General features: G+C 40.9%; 1 protein-coding gene across 1 annotated transcript in view; it reads left to right on the top strand.

Moving 5' to 3' along the window:
• GNS (glucosamine (N-acetyl)-6-sulfatase) overlaps positions 1-20,869 on the top strand; it is a 49,772-nt gene that overhangs the window by 11,281 nt on the left and 17,622 nt on the right. Inside the window, exons 2-10 of the mRNA XM_027542439.1 lie at positions 104-163; positions 3,419-3,625; positions 5,544-5,609; positions 6,044-6,142; positions 7,761-7,928; positions 9,893-9,975; positions 11,256-11,374; positions 13,077-13,180; positions 20,454-20,555. Of these exons, the coding sequence (XP_027398240.1) occupies positions 104-163; positions 3,419-3,625; positions 5,544-5,609; positions 6,044-6,142; positions 7,761-7,928; positions 9,893-9,975; positions 11,256-11,374; positions 13,077-13,180; positions 20,454-20,555 (1,008 nt within the window). The remainder of the gene's footprint in view (positions 1-103; positions 164-3,418; positions 3,626-5,543; positions 5,610-6,043; positions 6,143-7,760; positions 7,929-9,892; positions 9,976-11,255; positions 11,375-13,076; positions 13,181-20,453; positions 20,556-20,869) is intronic.

The raw sequence follows: 20,869 nt of genomic DNA, 5'->3' as shown, positions 1-20,869 counted from the left end.
TTTGGGAATAAAAGGTTGAGAGTAATCAAAAAACACAAATTTTGTCTTGTGTGCTTTAGTTTATTGGAAGAAATTGTTTGATGAATATTTATTTATTTTACAGACACCACTGAAGAAAACCAAGGCTCTCATTGGAGAAATGGGAATGACTTTCTCCAGTGCTGTAAGTTTTGAAGCTGATTTAATTTTGTTAAACTCTGTGTTTATATTCTAAAAAGAAACACTCTTTTGAGTAGTCTACTGTAATTTTTATGGCTTTTCTTCTAGTTAAATGCCTGATCTGAAGGAAGGATTCTATTTAATGTGATGTAAGTTCTTTTAATTGAAATATTACTACTTAACTATTGAAGATTTATGGCAGGTATCTTGTAAGCCATTCTGATCTGCAGCTCAGAACTAGAGAAGTTTATTTAAACCTTCATCATTGGAGGTTTGAAAACGGATTGTAAGAATTGGGTATCGTTTGTACTCTGTAAAGTGTTCCATGGTAAAAGCCTGTAGGCTACTTTACAAAGCCCAGTTAACCCTTTTAGTCAAACCTAGCAAAGATAATACCAACAAAACAGAACAAACGTAACAACTATGCATATGTGTGTGCATGCATATACATAATATTAATACATGTGTATATGTTCATATATAAACATAAATGCAAAAATCCAAAACAAAATACTAACAAATCAAATTCAGGAACCATGCTCATAACCCCAGTGGTAGCATAGCGTAGTGTCAGGAAATCCTTTGAAGGAGCAGCACAGTGTTGCGGTGAAGAGCACAGACTCTGGAACCAGACCACCGTGTTTTGAATGTTCTTGCTGTCTCTTTTCTAGCTGTGCTTCCTTCAGCAAGTTGTTAAGCTTTTTTGCCTTTGGTTTCCCCATTTGTAAATAGGAATACTAAAGCCTATCTCAGAGGTTAAATGGATTGTTACAGGTAAAGCAAGCATTTATATCAATGCCTGACTTGTAGTAAGTACCACTGCGTAATGGTGGTTATTATATCGTCCACCAGCAGTGGTTAAAAGAAGGAAAATTAGATGGTTGTCTCAGTAGACGTTTAAAAGTCCTCTGAGGGACTTCCCTGGTGGTCCAGTGGTTGGGACTTTGCTTTCCAACATTGAGGGGGTGAGAGTTTGATTCCTGCTCGGGGAGCTAGGATCCCACATGCTTGCAGCCAAAAAACAAAAACATAAATGCAGTATTTTAACAAATTCAAGAAAGACCGTTAAAAATGGTCCACATCCAAAAAAAAAAAGTCATCTGAAATGTTGGCACCCCTTTTCTTATAGTTTGTTAAACCATTAGAAGAATACACTGTGATGACTATTTCAAACAAATAGCACAACTTATAGTTAAGGTTAAAGTCTCAGGGTACTGTTCTTAGGGAAGACAACAAGAGCCCAGTATCTCTCACTTAATCATCTACTGAACTGTCTAGTCACTGGCATTAAGTCTTGTGAAGACCAAAATTGTTATTTCCACTTGTCTGAAGTTTCTACTTAGAAATCATAAGAGAGTTGTTGGAAAGCTTTTAAATTAATAGAATTTAATACGTTAGAAATGAAAAGCTGTAAATAACTTTCTTCCATGTAACTAGTCAGAGAAAGATGAGGTTGGGGGAGAGGTGATCCCACTGATTAAAGGCAGGAAAATATAGACTCTAGGAATAGCTAGTGGTGTCCAGTAATGGTTAAGACCTATAAATGCAGTTAGAGTATTTGGTGAGTGATAAAGTACTTCACGGAAAAGGCAATGGCACCCCACTCCAGTACTCTTGCCTGGAAAATCCTGTGGACGGAGGAGCCTGGTGGGCTGCAGTCCGTGGGGTCACTAAGAGTCAGACACGACTGAGCAACTTCACTTTCACTTTTCATTTTCATGCATTGGAGAAGGAAATGGCAACCCACTCCAGTGTTCTTGCCTGGAGAATCCCAGGGACAGGGGAGCCTGGTGGGCTGCCGTCTATGGGGTCGCACAGAGTTGGACACGACTGAAATGACACAGCAGCAAAGTACTTCATGCATAGTTATACACATCATTTCTTCGGGGAGACACATTATAAAATGCTTCTTCTAGTCAGAATCCCAGTGGGATTCTTTTTAGGCTGAATTTAGTGATTCCAGAGTTATCTGGAATAATAAGTAGGTTAGAATAATCAAGGTAAAAATTTTAAAGAGATATCTCTACCAGACCCTGAAATGTAATATGAAGATCCAGTTAACAGCATAGCACTGGCCAAAAAATAGATCAGGAAATAAAAAAGGAGAAGAATTAAAAGAGTTGCCAGTATGAAAATTACAAAAGTCAAACATCCAACCAAATTAAAAAGCAAAAGTAAAAACTTGGAAGTATTTGTAGCATTATTGAATCCTTCCTTAAAGCTTATGTAGTGAGTGAGTGAAGTTGCTCAGTTGTGTCTGACTCTTTGAGACCCCATGGATTGTAGCCTACCAGGCTCTTGCATCCATGGGATTTTCCAGGCAAGAGTACTGGAGTGGGTTGCCATTTCCTTCTCCAGGAGATCTTCCCGATCCAGGGATTGAACCCAGGTCTCCTGCGTTGTAGGCAGATAGACACTTTACTGTCTGAGCCACTAGGGAAGTCTAAAAAAAAAAAAAGTGTATAACAGGAGGGGAAAATGTGCAAAGCACGTGAACAGACCATTCACATGAACATAACTGATCAGTATGCATGTGGAGAATGTTCATCCTCACCAGTATTTAAGAACGCCAATTCCAATTTGAAAGGCCAGAGACATGTGAATTATTTCAAAGGGATGATATGTAATTCTGGCAAGGGTGTGCTCAAATGAGCAAAATGAGCATTCCTGCCCTGCTGGTGTGAGTATAAGCTACTATTACCCTTCTGTAAAATGGATAGGTAATGAGTGTTAGGACCTAGACAGATATTACTAGGTCAAATAGGGTAATTCTGTTGATGATAGGAGCTAGTGGATACATAATTAGAGTAGGGAAAAAAAAAATCTGTGTCCAGTGTATTAAAGTGATGCAGGTAATCTACAAAACTCCAGATCAGCCTGAAAATGACTCCCTACTTCTCAGCTGCCCTAGATTGGAGGAGTATTCTTCATGTTTGTTCAGGACCTCGCTCCCAGCATGCTGTGTTCCTTGTACGTAAAATTAATTTAGCCAATGAGATTAGAACAACTTCAGGTTATCCTGTAAAAAGAAACTAGCGGAAAAAGAGGTGTGTTCTCTTGATTGTTCTGTTTCCTGTCTCCACTAGAGAACTTAAAGCAGCTCTGAAGTGTGTCATGTATAAAGAAAATCCCAATTCCACGGGAAACTAGAGATTTGAAGTTAGGGGAATTGAGCAGCTTTCTTTATTCTGATTAGAAATGATGCGAAATCCATCTGTCTTGTGTAACTCGGTCTCTGTTGCTTCTCTTCCCTTTGTAGTATGTGCCAAGTGCTCTCTGCTGCCCAAGCCGAGCCAGCATCCTGACAGGGAAGTACCCACACAATCATCACGTGGTTAACAACACTCTGGAGGGAAACTGCAGTAGTAAGTCCTGGCAGAAGATCCAAGAACCGAATACTTTCCCAGCAATTCTCAGATCAATGTGTGGTTATCAGACCTTTTTTGCAGGGAAATACTTAAATGAGGTATGTTGAATGATCTAATTATTCCCTTTTGTTTTTTAATAACAGCTCCTGAAATGTGAATGTATATAATTCATGTTAATTTTTTTTTTAATTAGTATCCATTCAAGTCATATTAAAGGGTTTTCAGGTATCTGGCATTTCTCTTAATCTACCTGTTAAATAGGAACTTATTTACATGAATGTAATTTACAGGATTTGGACATGGTGGTTATTCTTTCTTCAAACAGTCTCTGGAGCATTTATTTTAAAATAGTCTCAGACCACTGTGGTCTGAGACATCTTCCCTTTCTTCCTCAAGAATTCTGCTTGTCACATGGCTGTCATGGTATCTTTGTTTCCAGTTCTCCTTTATCAGGACCAGAGTGAAGAATTTTTTCCTTTGAGCTTCATTCCTGAATAATAACAACTTAACCCATTTTTTGGAAACAGATTGTGGGGAGATAAGTGACGAAGGAAGAGCACCCAAGCCTGAGACATTCAGGCCATTGAAGTATGTACCTGAGTGGTTGGCATGCTGGCCTTGAAGGCCTGGGATGAAGGGAGGCCTCACTGTGACCTGCCCAGGCCAGACTTCAGGGCCTTGCGTCCACCACACTGGCCTTAGCATTTAGTCAGAGTTCAGGCTTAATGAAAATAATGTGTTTGAGAGTGTTTGAGATTATCTTTTAAAGTAAAAGTGGGATTCAGGACAAAGAGAACATGTATGTTTTCTTATGTACTTTATCCGTGGTTGCTAGAGCTTTTAATATCTGATCTGAACTTTGTTAATTCTCTCCCTGCCTGTAATAATTGGGGGAATTTGCAGCTTTGTGGGTTTGATGAAAAATGAGTCAGTTTGAAAAGAATCATGAGTAATAAATGTGGTGGTTTATGGCTACAGGTCATAAAGAGAACATATACTACTTTTCATATTGAAGATCTTCTAACATACACAAAATTAGAAATTCTTCAAAATACAAAGAATTATTCTTAGAGGTACCGCGTTAAATGGACAGTATTAAGCCTTGTCAAGATAAAATGGGATGACTCTGTGATCTCTTCACTTAATTCATCTCATCAGATAAATTGAGTCCAAATGTAGTCTTCAGGGCAATTCCCTGGTGGTCCAGTGGTTAAGACTCCGAGCTTCCAATTCAGGGGGTGCAGGTTCAATCCCTGGTCAAGGAACTAAGATCCCACATGCCATGTGGCATGGTCAAAAAGTAAACATAAATAAAGTAGCAAAAATGGACTCCATCAGCAGGAGGGCTGAAGTGATAGACTGAGAGCTTATAGCCTGATTTGGGCTGTTAGCCACAAGGCTGGCTAGACCGTTCAGTCTATGCAATCAGTAGCTCAGCAGATGAGCCCTGTGGCTTTAGCTATATTGCCTTTTCCTGTAAAGGACTAAGAGTAAATATTTTAGGCTTTCGCAGGCCATATGTCTGTGTAGTGACTATTCAGTTGTGTCATTGTCGCTGGAAAGCAGCCACAGGCCTGCGGAAACCAGGGAGTGTGGCTGTGTTTCAGTAGTGCTTCACCATCACTGAAGTTTAAATTTCAGGCAAACTGTCACAAAAATAATCCTCTTTTGATTTTTTTTTTTTAATTCAAGTATATTTGATTTTGTTTGGTTTGGTTTTTTTTTTTTTAGTATTTATATTTTTTAATGTTTGGAATAAAATTCTTAGCTTGCCAGCCATCCAGAACAGTTGGCAGACTAGATTTGGCCAACCAGCCATAATTTGCCAACTTACGCTTCAGAAATTCCTAGGTCTTTAGTGTTCTTCCCTTTTCAATTGATTTTTGTACTTGTGGGAATTGAGCACTTAACTGGGTTTCAGGCACTGATGTAAAAAGATTCTGACAAGTTTCGTGTTTCTTTCTGGTCTGGTCCCATCCCATGAACTTCTAATGCATTGCTTGTCTTGCTTTCCAGTATGGAGCCCCAGATGCAGGTGGACTCGGACACGTTCCTCTGGGCTGGAGTTACTGGTATGCATTGGTGAGTGAACAGTGAAGTCAGCAACAGTTACACACAACCCTACAGATGCTTGTCTACTTTCTACTGTAGCTCTGATATTGGCGTTACTCGGTTTGCGTTTACGGTTGGCCATTTCATCTCCTTGAAAGTCTGTTGATTTGTGAGTCACTCTGTTGTGAGATATTTTTCTTGCATTCCACAAGGTTTAGCAACATATTTTGCTGTTCTACCGGATCTGTTTCTGGTTTTTTTAACTAAACATATTATTGAAATTCTACTTGTAGTTAATAAAACCGTAGTCAAGAAGTCTAATTCAGTATTGACTTGAGCAGTTACCTTTTATGTCTTACCACTGTTTAAGCAGAGTACAGTTTAGCCCAGTATAGTTTCCAACTTTCATTTTGTATGCTGGCCTCATTTAAAAAAAAGACAACTCACTTTCCTCTCTTTAATAGGAAAAGAATTCTAAATATTATAATTACACCCTGTCTATCAATGGGAAGGCACGGAAGCATGGTGAGAACTACAGTGTGGACTACCTGACAGATGTCTTGGTGAGTTCTGGAAGCTCTGTCCTTGCAGTTTAGCTCATGTTTAACTAAAGACTGTGCCTCAGAAACCTTTAGTTATATTTGTTCACTTTGAGTAGCATGAATAATAACTTGATCTAACTGCTGAAGAATATTTTCAGCTGGTTAAAGATTCCTGAGAGTGTTTTTCTTTGTAATTAAGCCAGGCTTAGATCTAATGTTTTTGAAATTTCCAGCAGCAAATCCCTTTTCCAAAGGCTAATCTCTAAAACTGTGGAGATTACTTTGAAGAGGTTTTACACTGTAAGGGTTCCTACTCTTGACCCCAGTTTTACTCACAGGCTGCAGGATGACAGCTTCATCATGAGGGTAAGGGGATGGAGGCAGGGAAGTTCTCCAGGCATTGAGTATTATATATTAAAAAAAGTACTGAGATGGGAACATGAATTGGGGACTCTCCTTTCCTGTCTAAGATGGTTCTAATGACAACCCCCCAAAGGGCATTCATTCACCAAGTACTTCAGCAGCCCTTAGAGCTAGTACTAAGCAATAAATAAAGCAAAGTCCCCGATTCTATGGGAGGTCACCTTTTAGGGGTGGATTTATTTACACATATGTGTGTTGTCTTGTTAGATGGTGATGAGTTAGAGCAATAAGGCAGAGTATGGAAGATACTTAAATAGTATTTAAGCAAAATCCTAAAGGAGATGAGAATGAGCTGTACAGATCAGTGGAAAGAGTGCCATAGGCAAAGGAAGCAAAAAGTGTGAAGGTATTGAGACGGGTGTGCCTGGCGTGTTGGAGAAACCACAGAGTTTCTGACGGGGCTGAAGTGAAGTTAGATGGGTGGGATGATGGTAGGAAATTGATAGTGTCTTTTGAGTTTCATGTTGGGGAGAAATGAAGATGTACATCAACTAGAACAATTAAAAACATAGCATGTATGTATGTGAGAAGCTTTGATTTTCATAAACTGTCTCCAGAGAAGCAAATGAAAAATTTAAGTCCAGATAAATTAAAACCCTGGTGTGGCATATTTGGACTTAATATTATTCATTTAGCTTAACTTCAGCTGGGATAACTTAGGATATCCTTCTTGATGCCAGCATTTTTGTAAGATTATGGTAACTTAATTCACTTTTCCCCCTATTGTGAATTAGGTTGACTCTGTTTTATATTCATTAAAGCATCAAATGTTTATGCTCTGAGCTGCATTAATGTAAATTAATACTAAAATGGCCAAATTATTCTTTTTTTCCTCATGGGAGGCATAACAACTTTTAGGTTATGTAAAATCGTCAGCGTTAGTTGCTCAGTCTTGTTTGACTCTTGGAGACCCCAGGGACTGTGGCCTACCAGGTTCCCCTGTCGATGGGGTTTCTCCAAGCAAGAACACTGGACTGGGTTGCCATTTCCTTCTCTGGCTTTCTTAAGAAGGGGTGTGCTTTCCAGTACTTTCACGCGTTTGCCTGAAAGCTAGATGATTCGTTCTAGCAACACGCTTGCAAGTGACTGTGCCGTAGATTGTGTGCCACAACTGCGAGAAGTACATAGGCCCCTGCACCCCTTTCACAGAGAACAGATACTTATCTAGGCCTCAGCTGCTGGGTAGGGTGAGGTGACCAATCTTTCTGTGTGTCAGGCCAATGTCTCCTTGGACTTCCTGGACTACAAGTCCAACTCCGAGCCATTCTTCATGATGATCTCCACCCCAGCGCCTCATTCGCCATGGACAGCTGCACCTCAATACCAAAACGCCTTCCAGAACGTCTTTGCACCAAGAAACAAGAACTTCAACATCCATGGAACGGTAACTTCCCCTCAGCCTTGCATCAAGCCAGGCTCGATGTGATTGCGTGTATAATACACTGGTCAGGAGGCCTTTGAGTCATGTAGTTGGTCTTCCTTCTCAGTCTTTTCGAGGTTAACTGTGCCTATCTCTAGCACACTAGGTAGTATACACGTGCTTCAGGAGTCCAGGTAAGTTTCCTGCCATGCACCGGGCGAGCAGCTTGAGAGTCCACGGGGAGTGGTAGAGAAATGCTGTCTTTCCTGCCTACAGTCCCTGCTGATAACCTCCACGCTGGCTCTCCTGCCCGGCAGTGGCCGAGACGTGTCCCTTGGGGCTGAATGGGGCCTGCAGCATTCTCCTCTGGGTGGAGGCATAGGAAAAAGAGTGGTGACGCAGTGTAATGTGATTGGGAAGGGAAGTTGGATGGAGAAGTGAACCAGAGCAAGGAGTGTAATAAAGGGCTGTGACCTAAATGCTGTTTGCCTCCAGTGCCACTTAGCCCTCCCTCGGTCCAGGAGATGGGCAGTTCACTGGTTCGAAGACTGAAGATTGCTACCACCTCATGCTTGTTTCCCTGAAGTCTTAGTTACTCGTGAGGTGGTAGAAAGAATGAGTCTTGGAGTTAGATTCAGTACTACCGCTTTCTAACTAAGTGACCTGACAGTTAGTAAGAGGCTTAACTTCCGTTTTTCCCTCTGAAGTGGGAGATCCTGACCTCTCATGCAACTCTTGAATGGATTAAAGTTGTTGTTGTGGTTCAGTTTCTCAGTCGTGTCTGACTTTTTGCGACCCCATGAACTGCAGCACGCCAGGCTTCCCTGTCCTTCACCATCTCCCGGAGTTTGCTCAAACTCAAGTCCATTGAGTCGGTGATGCCATCCAACCATCTCATCCTCTTGTTGTCCCCTTCTCCTCCTGCCTTCAATCTTTCCCAGCACTGGGGTCTTTTCAAAGGAGGTGGCTCTTTGCATCAGGTGGCCAAAATATTGGAGCTTCAGCATCAGTCCTTCCAATGAATGTTCACAGTTGATTTCCTTTAGGGTTGACTGGTTTGATGTCCTTGCTGTCCACGGGACTCTCAAGAGTCTGTACATAGAAACATATAGCACGTTGCCTGGCACATGGTAGGCTGTGCTTGGTGTGTATGATGTTAAAACTGAGTGAATTGAGTTTTAAACCAAAGGGCTGGTCTCTCTCTGTTCCAAAAGAAGTACACACAAGTTCCCATGGCTAAGTAAGCTTAGCAGCTTAAGGTTAAATACGTCACTGTGCTATAGAATTTCTCAGTTATTCATGTTCTAACATGAATTTGCAATAGGAGAACATGCTGTATAGCATTTTTCAAGCATACTAACTAAAGAAGACTGAGGATCATAGTTTGCATAGTGGCAGCCTAGGGTTGTATGAATAGGGAGACGAAAATCAAAAGTATTTGGCAATTAAAAAAAAAAAAAACTTCTTTATTTAAATGAGAAGAAGCCTCTAGATTTGGATTTGAAGTTTTAGAAAATTGCTATGATAAGGTTTTTCTCCCAAGGTCTATACCTTAGGTAGGAAGATAGAGGGGAATAGAATGATAACTTATTAGGCAAAACTTAGAGGAAGGTAAAGTTAGTATTTACCCTTTTGTAGTTTGAGTGGCAGACTCAAGCACAGATTCCAAGTTACAAATGTAATCTAGTCAGTTTCCAGTATCTTTCTCTAAATGTCTTACGCTGCTCAGGAAGGATCCCAGGCCTTCTGCTGTTAGGGAGGGGTTGGGAAGAAGCTAAAAAATAAGTGATAATTTGCAGAATGTTTTTTTTTTCCTTACAAACACAGAGAAGGGAGGTGGGAGTGGGTGGTGGAGGGAAAATCTGAAGTTGCTTAAACAGGCTCCAGTTAGTTCCTTTTTGCTCAAGTATCAAGTGATCCTTTTATCTACTCTAGTACTTTGACTCTGGTGACTTGGTGCTAACTTTTTTTTTTTCTTTAAATTTTAGAACAAGCACTGGTTAATTCGGCAAGCCAAGACCCCAATGACTAATTCTTCAATACAGTTTTTAGATAATGCATTTAGGAAAAGGTAAGAGCTGCTCCTTTCTCAGTCTGGGTGGTCTTTGAGGACCCTCAGAAGCAACCCATGAATAGAGGACTGCACCATGTGGTTATCTGTGAGAAAAAAATCAGAGCTTAGCAAGTTGGTGGGAGAGACTCTGATAGGGGATCTCCGCATTTAGCAGTAAGGTGGCCTTTGGCTCTTAGGACTGATTAAACAGTCCATTCTTCTGACTTGTTAAAATGTTACATATTGGAGCCATTTGATTGAAATTTTTCTTTTCACTATGTGTAAAGAAAATTACATAAGACCCAAAGGCTTAGACTAGAGCAAAATATCTGTCTTTGCTGTTTTGAGTTTTTGAGAAAATTCTTTTAAGTCAGGTTTTTAAAAGTTCATTACTTTCTCTTACGGTGTATTTAGTTTTAGACCAGGAATTGGCGGACTTCTTCTGTGAAGGGGCAGATAGTAAATATTACAGGCTTGTAGGCCATCTTGTGTCTGTTGCTGATGCTCAGCTCTGCTGTTGGAGTGTAGAGCAGCCCTGGACAGTATGAGAATGAATGAGCATGGCTGTGTTCCAGTAAAACTTGATATAAAAACAGCCAACAAGTTGTCGTTTTTGGGGGTGTAGAGTTTCAGATTCACAAGGTGAAAAATGTTCTGGAGATTGGTTTCACTCTGTGAATATACTGAACCCTACTGACCTATCCACTTACAGATTGTTAAAACAGTAATATTTTATGTCTTGTACCACAGTTGAAAACAGAAAGAATGTGGTCAAGCTTTGACCCATGACTACAGTTTGTTGGCCCATTTTAGTCCATTAAACACTGTTGCAGCACAGGTCCATCTGAATTCATCTCTGTCAATCAGTGCTGATTTGACAAGTTTGCCTTCTGGTAGTGGGTTTTTTGTTTGTTTGTTTGTTTACTTGAAGGATAATTGCTTTACAATATTGTGTTGGTATCTGTCATACATCAACACCAATAGTCTTTCATTCTCATCACCAGTTATGATAAATAATAAAGCTAATTCATTTTTAAAAAGCCTAATTTATTTCTGTGGAATCAGTTAAATTTGGAGTGTTCTGGAATTTTCTAATCTGTGTTTTGCAATGAAAGAAAGGAAATGTGGGATTGGAGCTTTTGGGGAAGAGTGGCTTTGAGGGGTTTCTTTGGGAGGGAGTTTGGGGGTGTTTTGGGTTTAAGAGCTTGTTTGGACTTGGCTTTTGCTGTTTGGGCAAGATGGCAGTACCTCAGCCCTTTGTCTCTGAGGTGCTGTTGCTGCCCTCTGTTCACATTCAGGTGGCAGACTCTGCTCTCAGTGGATGACCTCGTGGAGAAGCTGGTCAAGCGATTGGAGTTCAATGGGGAGCTCAACAACACCTACATCTTTTATACCTCAGACAACGGCTATCACACAGGTAAGGGGCAGACCATGACCTTGGTGAAGTGCCTTTCCGTTCTCACCCAGTCAGTAGCGCTGGCTGGGAGCTTCTGTCCTTTTGCAGGGGTGAATAGGCCAGAGGGAGGGTCTTGCCCTCAGGGCTCCTCTGGTTAGAAGGCCAACTCATTCTCTTGGGGAAAGACCCAGGTTCATTACTTGCCATTTGACAGGCTAAATTATGTGGTGTTCTAAGGAGTCTAAGCAGAGAATAAGCTTGATGGGTTGGAGGCAGGCTTTATGAAAGAGGTGAGAAACTAAACTTGATTTAAAAGATAAGTGGATCTTAGAGAATAGGGGTATGACATTTTACACAGGAAGACCAAGAGAGGGTTGCCTTGGGGAAAAACTTTCTTGTGAAATTAGGTTTTTGGTATGTTTGGTTTTTCTTTTGTGGTTTTTGTCTTTTCACAACTGCCATATGAGTCAACCCCGTGTCCTTGACTTTCATCCTTTTTACTTGGACCTTCTTTAGCTAAAAATCAGTATTTTCTTCTTTCTCCACTCTTAAATTTCCTAAACTTGAAGGTAATTAATCTGATATTTGCACAGGAGCAGATTGATGAGGCATTTCATGTGTTATTATGAATATTTTTAAAGTCAAAGTAAAGACTAGTAAATTAACCTTTGTTGTCTAGCTTTAATTTTCAGTGACACAGGGCCAGTCTTTTGAATTCCTCATTCCTTCTGCATGTTTCTTTTTTAGCCAGAAGTTTCTGAAGGCACTCCAGACATGGTGATTCCATACGTCAGCACTTGATTGTGCCTCTGAGTAGTTGATTATGTATCCGAACCTACATAAAACCCATACGCTACCTTTACTTTTTATGTGTTGTAAGGCTGTCTCTTGCCACTGGTTTATCGGATAAACTGGTCTTTTGTCCTTTAGAATATCACATTCTAGATGTGGCTAATTGCATATGTGATAACTTGTTTATCTATACTCAGCATTTTTATAGATTGATAGTTAAAGCGAGAGTCTTAATAGAAATGCGTGTTTTTCAGCAAGAATGCTTTCTTATTGATGCTGCTGTGTACTTCTTACTGCTTCACATCATGAAGCCTGGGTGTCTGGTTGCCTCACTTTAGAGATGTTGTTTCTGATTGATGGCTCATGTGGACCAACCTGAGCTCCTCCTGTGAACCTCTTGTGCCTAAAACGTCCATTGATGATTGTGCGTAAATCAGTTCCCTCAGAAACTGAAAAATCTGACTTCATAACTCTGTCCTTCCTTTTGAATTTACTAGCTGGAATTCCTCAGGAAATTTGCCTCATCAACTGTTTGGCTATCTTGAGGTACAGTTTATTCAGGAAAGGCTGGATAAATGGTTTTGTTCCTTTATTTAACAGCTTTAAGACTAACTTCATTCAGTTGTGATCAGGTGGAGTATCATACATAAATAATGTATATTTGTGCTTCAATACTTTCTAGTCATTCCTTTTGTTGTATTTGCCTATTTAAGGCCAGGGAGTTCCTCTGGACATTTATTTAAAGAAGATGAGCTCACTGTTTCCTGCCTTGTAATAATTAGAGACCCTGGGGGATTTAAGCTCTTCGCTAAGACACCATAATTAGTAAAACAAGGCTATTTTTTATTTTTACTGTTGATTGAATGAATGCATGCGTGAGAGACATTTCTCTCTTGGCTCCATCTTTACCCTATGCATTTTTTTTTTCCAGGACAGTTTTCTTTGCCAATAGACAAAAGACAGCTGTATGAGTTTGATATAAAAGTTCCACTATTGGTTCGAGGGCCTGGGATCAAACCAAATCAGACAAGCAAGGTAGGTTCCTGATATGGTGATGCCGTGTACAGGTAGTATTTGCCTGAGAAAAGAAAGCATTTCCTCCCAAAAGGAGACCTATTCTGTCTCTCCTCCTTTGAGGATAAAGGCTGATTGGCTTAAGATTTTACAAGCGTATTTATAAGCTTTGCAAACGGTGATTCTTATTTCTTTCTTTTTTTTAATTGAAGTATACTTGATGTACAATAATTCTGTAAGTTCAGGTATATAGTGTAATGATTCACAGTTTTTAAAGGCCATGCTCCATTGAGTTACTTGTAAATATTGGCTGTATATCCTGTATTGTACAGTATATCCTGTGTCGTACCGTATATCCGTGTAGCTTATTTTACACCTAATACTTGGTACCTTTTAACCTTCCATTCCTGTATTTCTCGTCCCCATCCCATCTCCCCTTTGGTAACCGCTCGTTTGTTCTCTGTGTCTGTATCTGTTCTCCATATCCATGTTTTGTTATATTTGGTAGTTTGTTGTATTTGCTAGATTTCACAAATAAGTGATATCTTATAGTATTTGTCTTTCACTGTCTGACATATAATAACAGTAAACTGCTGGCCACCCACTCTTCGCTGTATTTTCCCCTTGTATACGTATCACATCAGCATGAATAGTTTTTGCTTGCCTCTTGAGACTGAATCTTTACATGGTGACTGCACTTCCCCAGGGTGCTCATTAAAACTACCTCCTGGAAGTGAAAGTGAAAGGCTCAACATCCACAAAGTTTTGGATTGAATCACTTGGACTGGACTAGAAACGCTGTCTCTGCTTTTTTTTCCCTCAAGTTCACAATGACCCTTGAGAGGCAGCCCAGGCTGGAGCCCACAGCCCTGTCGAGCCAGGCTGTTCAGGCTTTGTTGTGTGTGCGCATCCCCTGGGGGCCTTGTTGACATGCAGATTCTGATTCTTCAATCCAGCCTGCTCCCAGGTATTCCCGGCTGATGTCCACCTGGTCTGAGTTCCCTCTGCATATAAGGCTACAGAAAGCTTGTCTTCTGAGAATTTAGTCCCTTTCTGTGGGACTCTTCCTTACTAATGCCTTTCTGCTTTGCTGATTCTCTTTCCTAAAATTGTCATAAAGGATCACATTATTCTTTTGTTACCATTTCCATCTGGTTTCATACTTGGTTTTAATACTGAGGCAGATGATGGGCACCTTGATCCAAACTCTCTGGTCTGACCTTGAGAGAGAAGAATTGATAGGGTCTACCAGTTATGTTTACTGTCTTCCTGGATAGCACAATTTCAGTCCGAGCTCTGTGAGAGAGACAAACAAAAATCAAGAAAATGGATCATTTAAGCTAAAATTGGAAGATAGGCCAGCATTTCTAGGAATCCTGTGTACTTGAATTTGATTTGAGGGTTTAATGTTTACTTTGTTTAAATGTCTGCCATTTACTTGTTTCCTTTCACAATGCTCTTGATTGGAATTCTGTTAAAATTCTCTCAGAAACTTAAAGTGGCCTTCATAATTGCCTTCTGAATTTTCTTTTCTTCTCAAGACCCACATTTCTAAAGCCAGTCACTTTCCACTACAAATCCATTACCCTCTAAACGGACATCTCCTTTCAGGAGAGGTGGACAAGATTGGAAGACCATTCAACCATAAAAGCTTTTTCTGGGTGTTGGGAGTGTATTGAGGAGGCACATCTGTAGCCATGTGCATGTCCCAGGAAGAGGGCTAATGGGACGACATCTGTGCGAGGAGGGAGGCTGATGAGCACAGATGTCAGCCAGCTGCCCAGGAAACAGACTGTTCCTTTTTTCTTCAAGTTGACAGGGTCACTAAAATCAGAAACTTCATCTTCTATAAGTCATTTAAGTGAAACCAGGTCCTAGGAAGCCATTTCAACAATAATAACCTTTATTGAATACTTAGGATGCAGCAGGTGCTGTTCCAAGTGTTACTGCCTGTACCAACTCACTTAACCTTCACAGCCTTTTGAGATATGAATACAGTTATCCCTGTTTTATAGATGAGGTAACTGAGGTTCAGTGATTTGCCCAAGATGGTGTAGCTAAAGAATAGCAGGGCCCTGCATTTGAACTCTGGCAGTCTGGCTGATGTACGCTTAACCAGAATTCATACACTCAACCATGACTACGGTTCAGACAGGTATCTTCTTGTGCCAGCACACTACATGAGGAGCCTGGGAGTCACAGCAAGAGCTGTCATTGGAAGGTTAATTCTTAACTCCCTGTGTCAAGGGGGAGCCAGATACTTGAGCTGCATTCATCAGCGAAAGCCTCTGAGGCATTTAGGCAGAGACTCAGGTATTGGAAGGCTTCAGTCACGCGGAGATCTGTGGGAGGGCGTCCTCAGCAGCGGGACAGTGCCTGTGAAGGCACCGGGAGAAGGAGATCAGCTGGTTCATGGGCAGAAGGTGGCAGTTGTGCTGAACCCCTTTCACTTCCTACCTGGGCCAGGCGTCTCTCTCACCCCCTTACCTTTGCGCGGCTGGCCGCTTCTGTCTGCATGCCCACCTCATGCCCTTTCACCCGGCTAAGTTAGTGTCCTCTGGGGCTTTGGTTTAGGGCTCTCCTCTGGGACATCAAGGCAGATACCTGCCCCACAGAGAGTGGGTGCCTTTCCCAGGTTCCCAGCTGGCCTCACACTTAACACACCTGACTAAGTATGTCTTTTTGACTCCAGGAGTCCCTACTTGAGAGGTATTATCCAAACTTAGACTACCCAACCCTTAGTGGGAGTTTGGGATTAGCAGATGTAAGCAATTGCTTATGCAGTGAATAAACAAGGACCCACTGTATAGCACAGGGACCTCTCCTCAATGTTCTGCAATAACCTAAATGGGAAAAGAATTTGAAAAAGAATAGATACACGTATTCGTATAACTGAATCACTTTGCTGTACACCTGAAACTAACACAACATTGTTAACTATGCTCCAATATAAAACAAAAAATTTTTAAAGGTCCTATTATGTACTCTAGGGAACTACATTCGATATCCTATGATAAACCATAATGGAAAAGAATATTTTTTAAAAATGTATCTCTGTATGTGTATAGCTGAATCACTTTATAGCAGAAATTAACATACTAAGTCAACTGTACTTCAATGAAAAAAAGAATACCTAGCCCTTAACGTACAATGGTGGACATCCAAGTTGTGTGAATGGATATTACCAAGGTTACACAGTAAGTGGCAGAACCAAGTCTGAAAGTTAACTGTTCTCAAAAATCCGTGGGTTTGGGGGAATTCCCTGGTGGTCTGGTGGTTAGTACTTGGTGCTGTCACTGTCAAGGGCCTGGGTTCCATCCCAGGTCAGGGCAGTAAGAGCCCACAAGCCATGCAGTACAGCCAACAAAAGAAAAACACAACATTGTTAACTATGCTCCAATATAAAACAAAAAATTTTTTAAAGGTCCTAGGGAACTGCATTCAATATCCTATGATAAACCATAATGGAAAAGAATATTAAAAAAAAAATGTATCTCTGTATGTGTATAACTGAATCACTTTACTGTGCAGTAGAAATTAACATACTAAGTCATCTGTGCTTATGACATGGCTTATGACATTCTGTACTGGCAGTTGTGGTGTGAGAAGTGTGAAATTTCCAACTTGCCTCTAACACAGTGTCAGCAATGGTGGCCGATTCATCCTGTGCTGGCAGCCCAGTTGTCTCAGTGCAGGTTCTGTGTGAGGGTCACGGGGTGGTGAGTTGAGCATAATGAGCTGAGCTGGCAACAGCCTGGTGGCCAGAACAGGGCACATTTGAGCAGTGGCTTTAACTTTGTGTTGGCTGTTGAGGAGAGCAGGGGCAGGTGGTATGGGCGGATGCTAAGCACTGGCTGTTGAGGTCTTCTCCTCTGGAGGAACATTAACCTAGCTTTAGATTTGGTGGTGGAAGTTCTCGGGCTTTAACAAAGGAAAATGTTGGTAGGAAAATGGAAAGGACATAGCATGATTCAGGGGAAACGGAACTGAGCGGAGACTCAGGAAGACCGCTTACTGGCTTTAAGACTGGTTAGACTAAGCCTTGGTTTCCCCATGTGAAATTGGAAAGATGCTAAGTGTGAATTCTCTAGTGTTACTAGGTCTCATCCCAGCTTACTCCTTGTTAGGGAAGTGGGGGATGAGGGGCAAATCGAGGTGAAGCAGCCCAAGACGTGTAGAGTTCTCTGCTCTCAGTGCTGCTCATTAGATGGGTCTGGGGTGCTATCTGGTACGCTTCCAGTCTTCTTTTGAAAGCCTTACATGAACTCTTTTAACATCAGGGCTTAAATGTCTGTCTGAAGTCCTGGGAGCCCTTATTCTTTTAGGTAGTTTCTAGACCTAAAAAATAAGCAGGTTCAAGACATGATATCCCTCAATCTCATGCCTCAGTTTTTTAGGGCCTTCTGTTTGATCAAAATGTCTATATACTTAAATCCTAGGACCATTCCCAAATAAATTGTGAGGCTGTGATTTATGGACTGATTTCCTTGGTCTTGGCAGAGCCTTTTCTGTTCCAATGCATAAATGAAATCTTTAGGTTTACACTCAGTGATAAAAGCAGTACCATTTTAGGATCTTGAAATGCTAATGTTTCTAGACATCCTTATGGTGATGGGCTCACCGTATGCATTGTAATTCTTGGCTGTATAAAAACCAGAGAGAGGTAATTCTCTCAAATTCTTCAATTACACTTGGTATCTACTGGAAGTCCCCCATCTCCTAACATTGTATGCTAATTTTGAGACTCTACTTAGTGAAACAAAACCCAGTAGTCAAACAAAACTCCATCATTTTTAGGGAAGATATGATTATGTAGACACTTGGAAAGAGAGTGTCTTGGGGATGGTGTTTATGGTACTTGTGCTGAATCTTAGCGACTTGGTTTGTTCTGGATCTTGCAGTCCTTCTCCCCGCCCCCTCCCCTCTCCCCATTCCCCGCCCCCCGCCCCCCCCCTACACACACGCAGAACAGACTGCCACTAGAGGGCATTCCCACCCCTAGCTGATGGCTGAGCCAGGCAGTCACTGTTTTATATGTCTGTCCATTTCATTATTTTGGTGCCTTGGACATGTTAATAATACCTGTGGGACTGGCTTCATTCATGTTCTGGACATCATTGAAAATATGTCAGCCACATTTTGAAGTCTTGTTGCATTATCTGATTCTGGAGGTGGTATCTCTGCTTGTCTGTCTTTTCCTGCCATGGTCTCTTTCATATTCATACTCACTCTTGTTGACTGTCTCCTAAGCGGCTTAGTCTACCTGGGGGACTTGGAACCAGGGAAGATACCGCCCAACACCAATCCCCAGAGACATAGATTTTGTGTTTTTTATCCTCACTAACGTATGGATTGCTTTTCCTGAGTTGCCTGCTATTGAAGGTTAATTTCCAACAGCTGCAGAGTTATACTAATTGATTCAGAGCCAGGATATGTATATTACTCTGCCCTCCAGGAACCATCACTCCTTCTCCAGGAGCCAGGAAACCTGGCTGCTACTCAGAAGATGTCTTCTTGCCTTTTGTGTCTGCACTTTGGTTTTGTTTTTAAATTAAAAGTAGCAGGATTAGTTTGTTGTTGTTTTTTTTAATCCCCTTTTGGCTTCTCCTAAGATGATCTGAGTTTTCTCTACAGTTTTCTTGACTGGTATTTATTTCTAGTAAATGACAGCTTTTCCAGTTACAGGCTGCTGACTTTGTTTCAGTTACTTCTCTTTTCGTTTCCTCATCTGTAAAATGGGGGAAATACTGCTTCCTAGGATGGTGCGTGGATGCTCAGTCCCTAAGTCGTGTCTGATTCTTTGCGACCTCATGGACTGTAACCCGCCAGGCTCTTCTGTCCATGAGATTTCCCAGATAAGAATACTGGAGTGGGTTGCCATTTCCTTCTGCAGGGGATCTTCCCCACCCAAGGGTTGAACCTGGATCTCCTGCATTGGCAGGTAGGTTCTTTACCGCCAAGCCACCGGGGAAGCTCCTAGAATCGTGGTGAGGCTTAAATGAGGATATGCGTTAGGAACTGGCCCGGAGTAGGTGCTTGGTGAACATTAGTTCTTTTCATTTCCCTGGATTGTCTCATCATTCCAAGGCTTTTTCTAGCCTGTGACCATGTGACTTCTAGACCTATGCCCTCTGCTACAAAAGTTCATGTTGTTGTTGAGCCAGAACATATATGGGATACTCCAGACTGAGATGCAGAATACCAGATTTCAAATAATTGGTTCAAAATTTTTTATAAAGTAAAATCTCATCATTTTCTTTTGTATTGCTTATATATTAAATAGTAATAGTTAAAACATTTGCAATAAATTTTACCTCTTTTTTTTCTACTTTAGTGTGATCATTGAAAGTGAGAGTATTAATTGCTCAATTTGCTATCCCATGAACTATAGCCCATCAGGCTCCTTTGTCCATGGTATTTCCCAGCCAAGAATACTGGAGTGGGTAGCCATTTCCTTCTCCAGGGATCTTCCCAACCCAGGGATAGAACCCGGGTCTTCTGCATTGCAGGCAAATTCTTTACTGTCTGAGCCACTAGGGTGGTCACTAGACAATTTTAAGTTACACATATGACTCCTGTTCTATCCTCTATTGGACTATGCAGGTTTAGACCTGGTAGAGATATTGTGTACAGAAGGAAAATTATCCAGTAAATCAAGGAGATATGTCAAGGAATAAATGCTACACAGTGTTTAATTTCTAGGATTTTTTTATTTAAACATCCAGGTTTTGTGCTTATTAAGGAAACTTACTGAGGCATTGTTGAGATAAATTTTCTGCACTCTCCAAAGCCTACTGCAAATATTTTTAGCCATGTTGTCACTTTGAAAAAGTATTTAAAAGGCGGATACCCTAATGGGCGACAAGCATTCAACCTTTGAGCCTTTCAAAAATGTCAGGAGTCAATTTGAAGTCAAGTAGTGAACTAGTGAGAATAATCAAGGTGGAAAACACTTGTATAAAGTAGCCTGACATATTTCTCATCATTCATAACAGACTCAAGGCAATCCTAAAGGAATCTTGAAAAATGTTTTGGTCAATAACTGTGTAAAATAAGCATAACTTCCCAGGGGCCTGTATTATAAACTTTATAAGGCTTTATGTTTTATATCTTAAATTGTCATAGTTATATTTGAATATATGCAATAGGAAGTATGGTTTGTACAAAAGATAATAGAAAGTGCTGCTTGTTTCAAGGGTGGGTTTGGGGAAAGAGAACTCTAGTGTAGATAGAAAAGGAAAATGAGACCAGCTGTGTTCTGAGTCAATTTATTGTTTCTTTCTCTTTCTCATAGATGCTCGTTGCCAACATTGACTTGGGCCCTACTATTCTGGACATTGCGGGCTATAGCCTGAATAAGACCCAGATGGATGGGATGTCTTTTTTGCCCATTTTGGTGAGTATAAAGCTCTCAATCAGCCCTGAGCCAAGACTCTGAAGTAAATTCCAGGTTGTATAAGTAGAGTTAAATTTTAAATCTTCAGGGGAGACCCTTTAAATCTTAAAACTATTAAATTTGGGAAGCAGAGAATACAGCTTTTCTCATATCTGTAGTGGGAAGGAGCTTTCTTTAAAAAGACTAGACACATATAAACAGAGTTCTGCATCCTTCCTTTTCTCCTTCTTCCCCCAAAAGCCCCATCATACATAAAGACAGGTAACAAATTGAGAAAATATTTGCAGCGTATATGAAAAAGGGTAACTAATCCT

Source organism: Bos indicus x Bos taurus, chromosome 5 (assembly GCF_003369695.1).
Source record: "Bos indicus x Bos taurus breed Angus x Brahman F1 hybrid chromosome 5, Bos_hybrid_MaternalHap_v2.0, whole genome shotgun sequence".
NCBI lineage: Eukaryota > Metazoa > Chordata > Mammalia > Artiodactyla > Bovidae > Bos > Bos indicus x Bos taurus.
The sequence above is the reverse complement of the archived record's forward strand: the minus strand, read 5'-3'. Positions and strand labels throughout refer to the sequence as shown.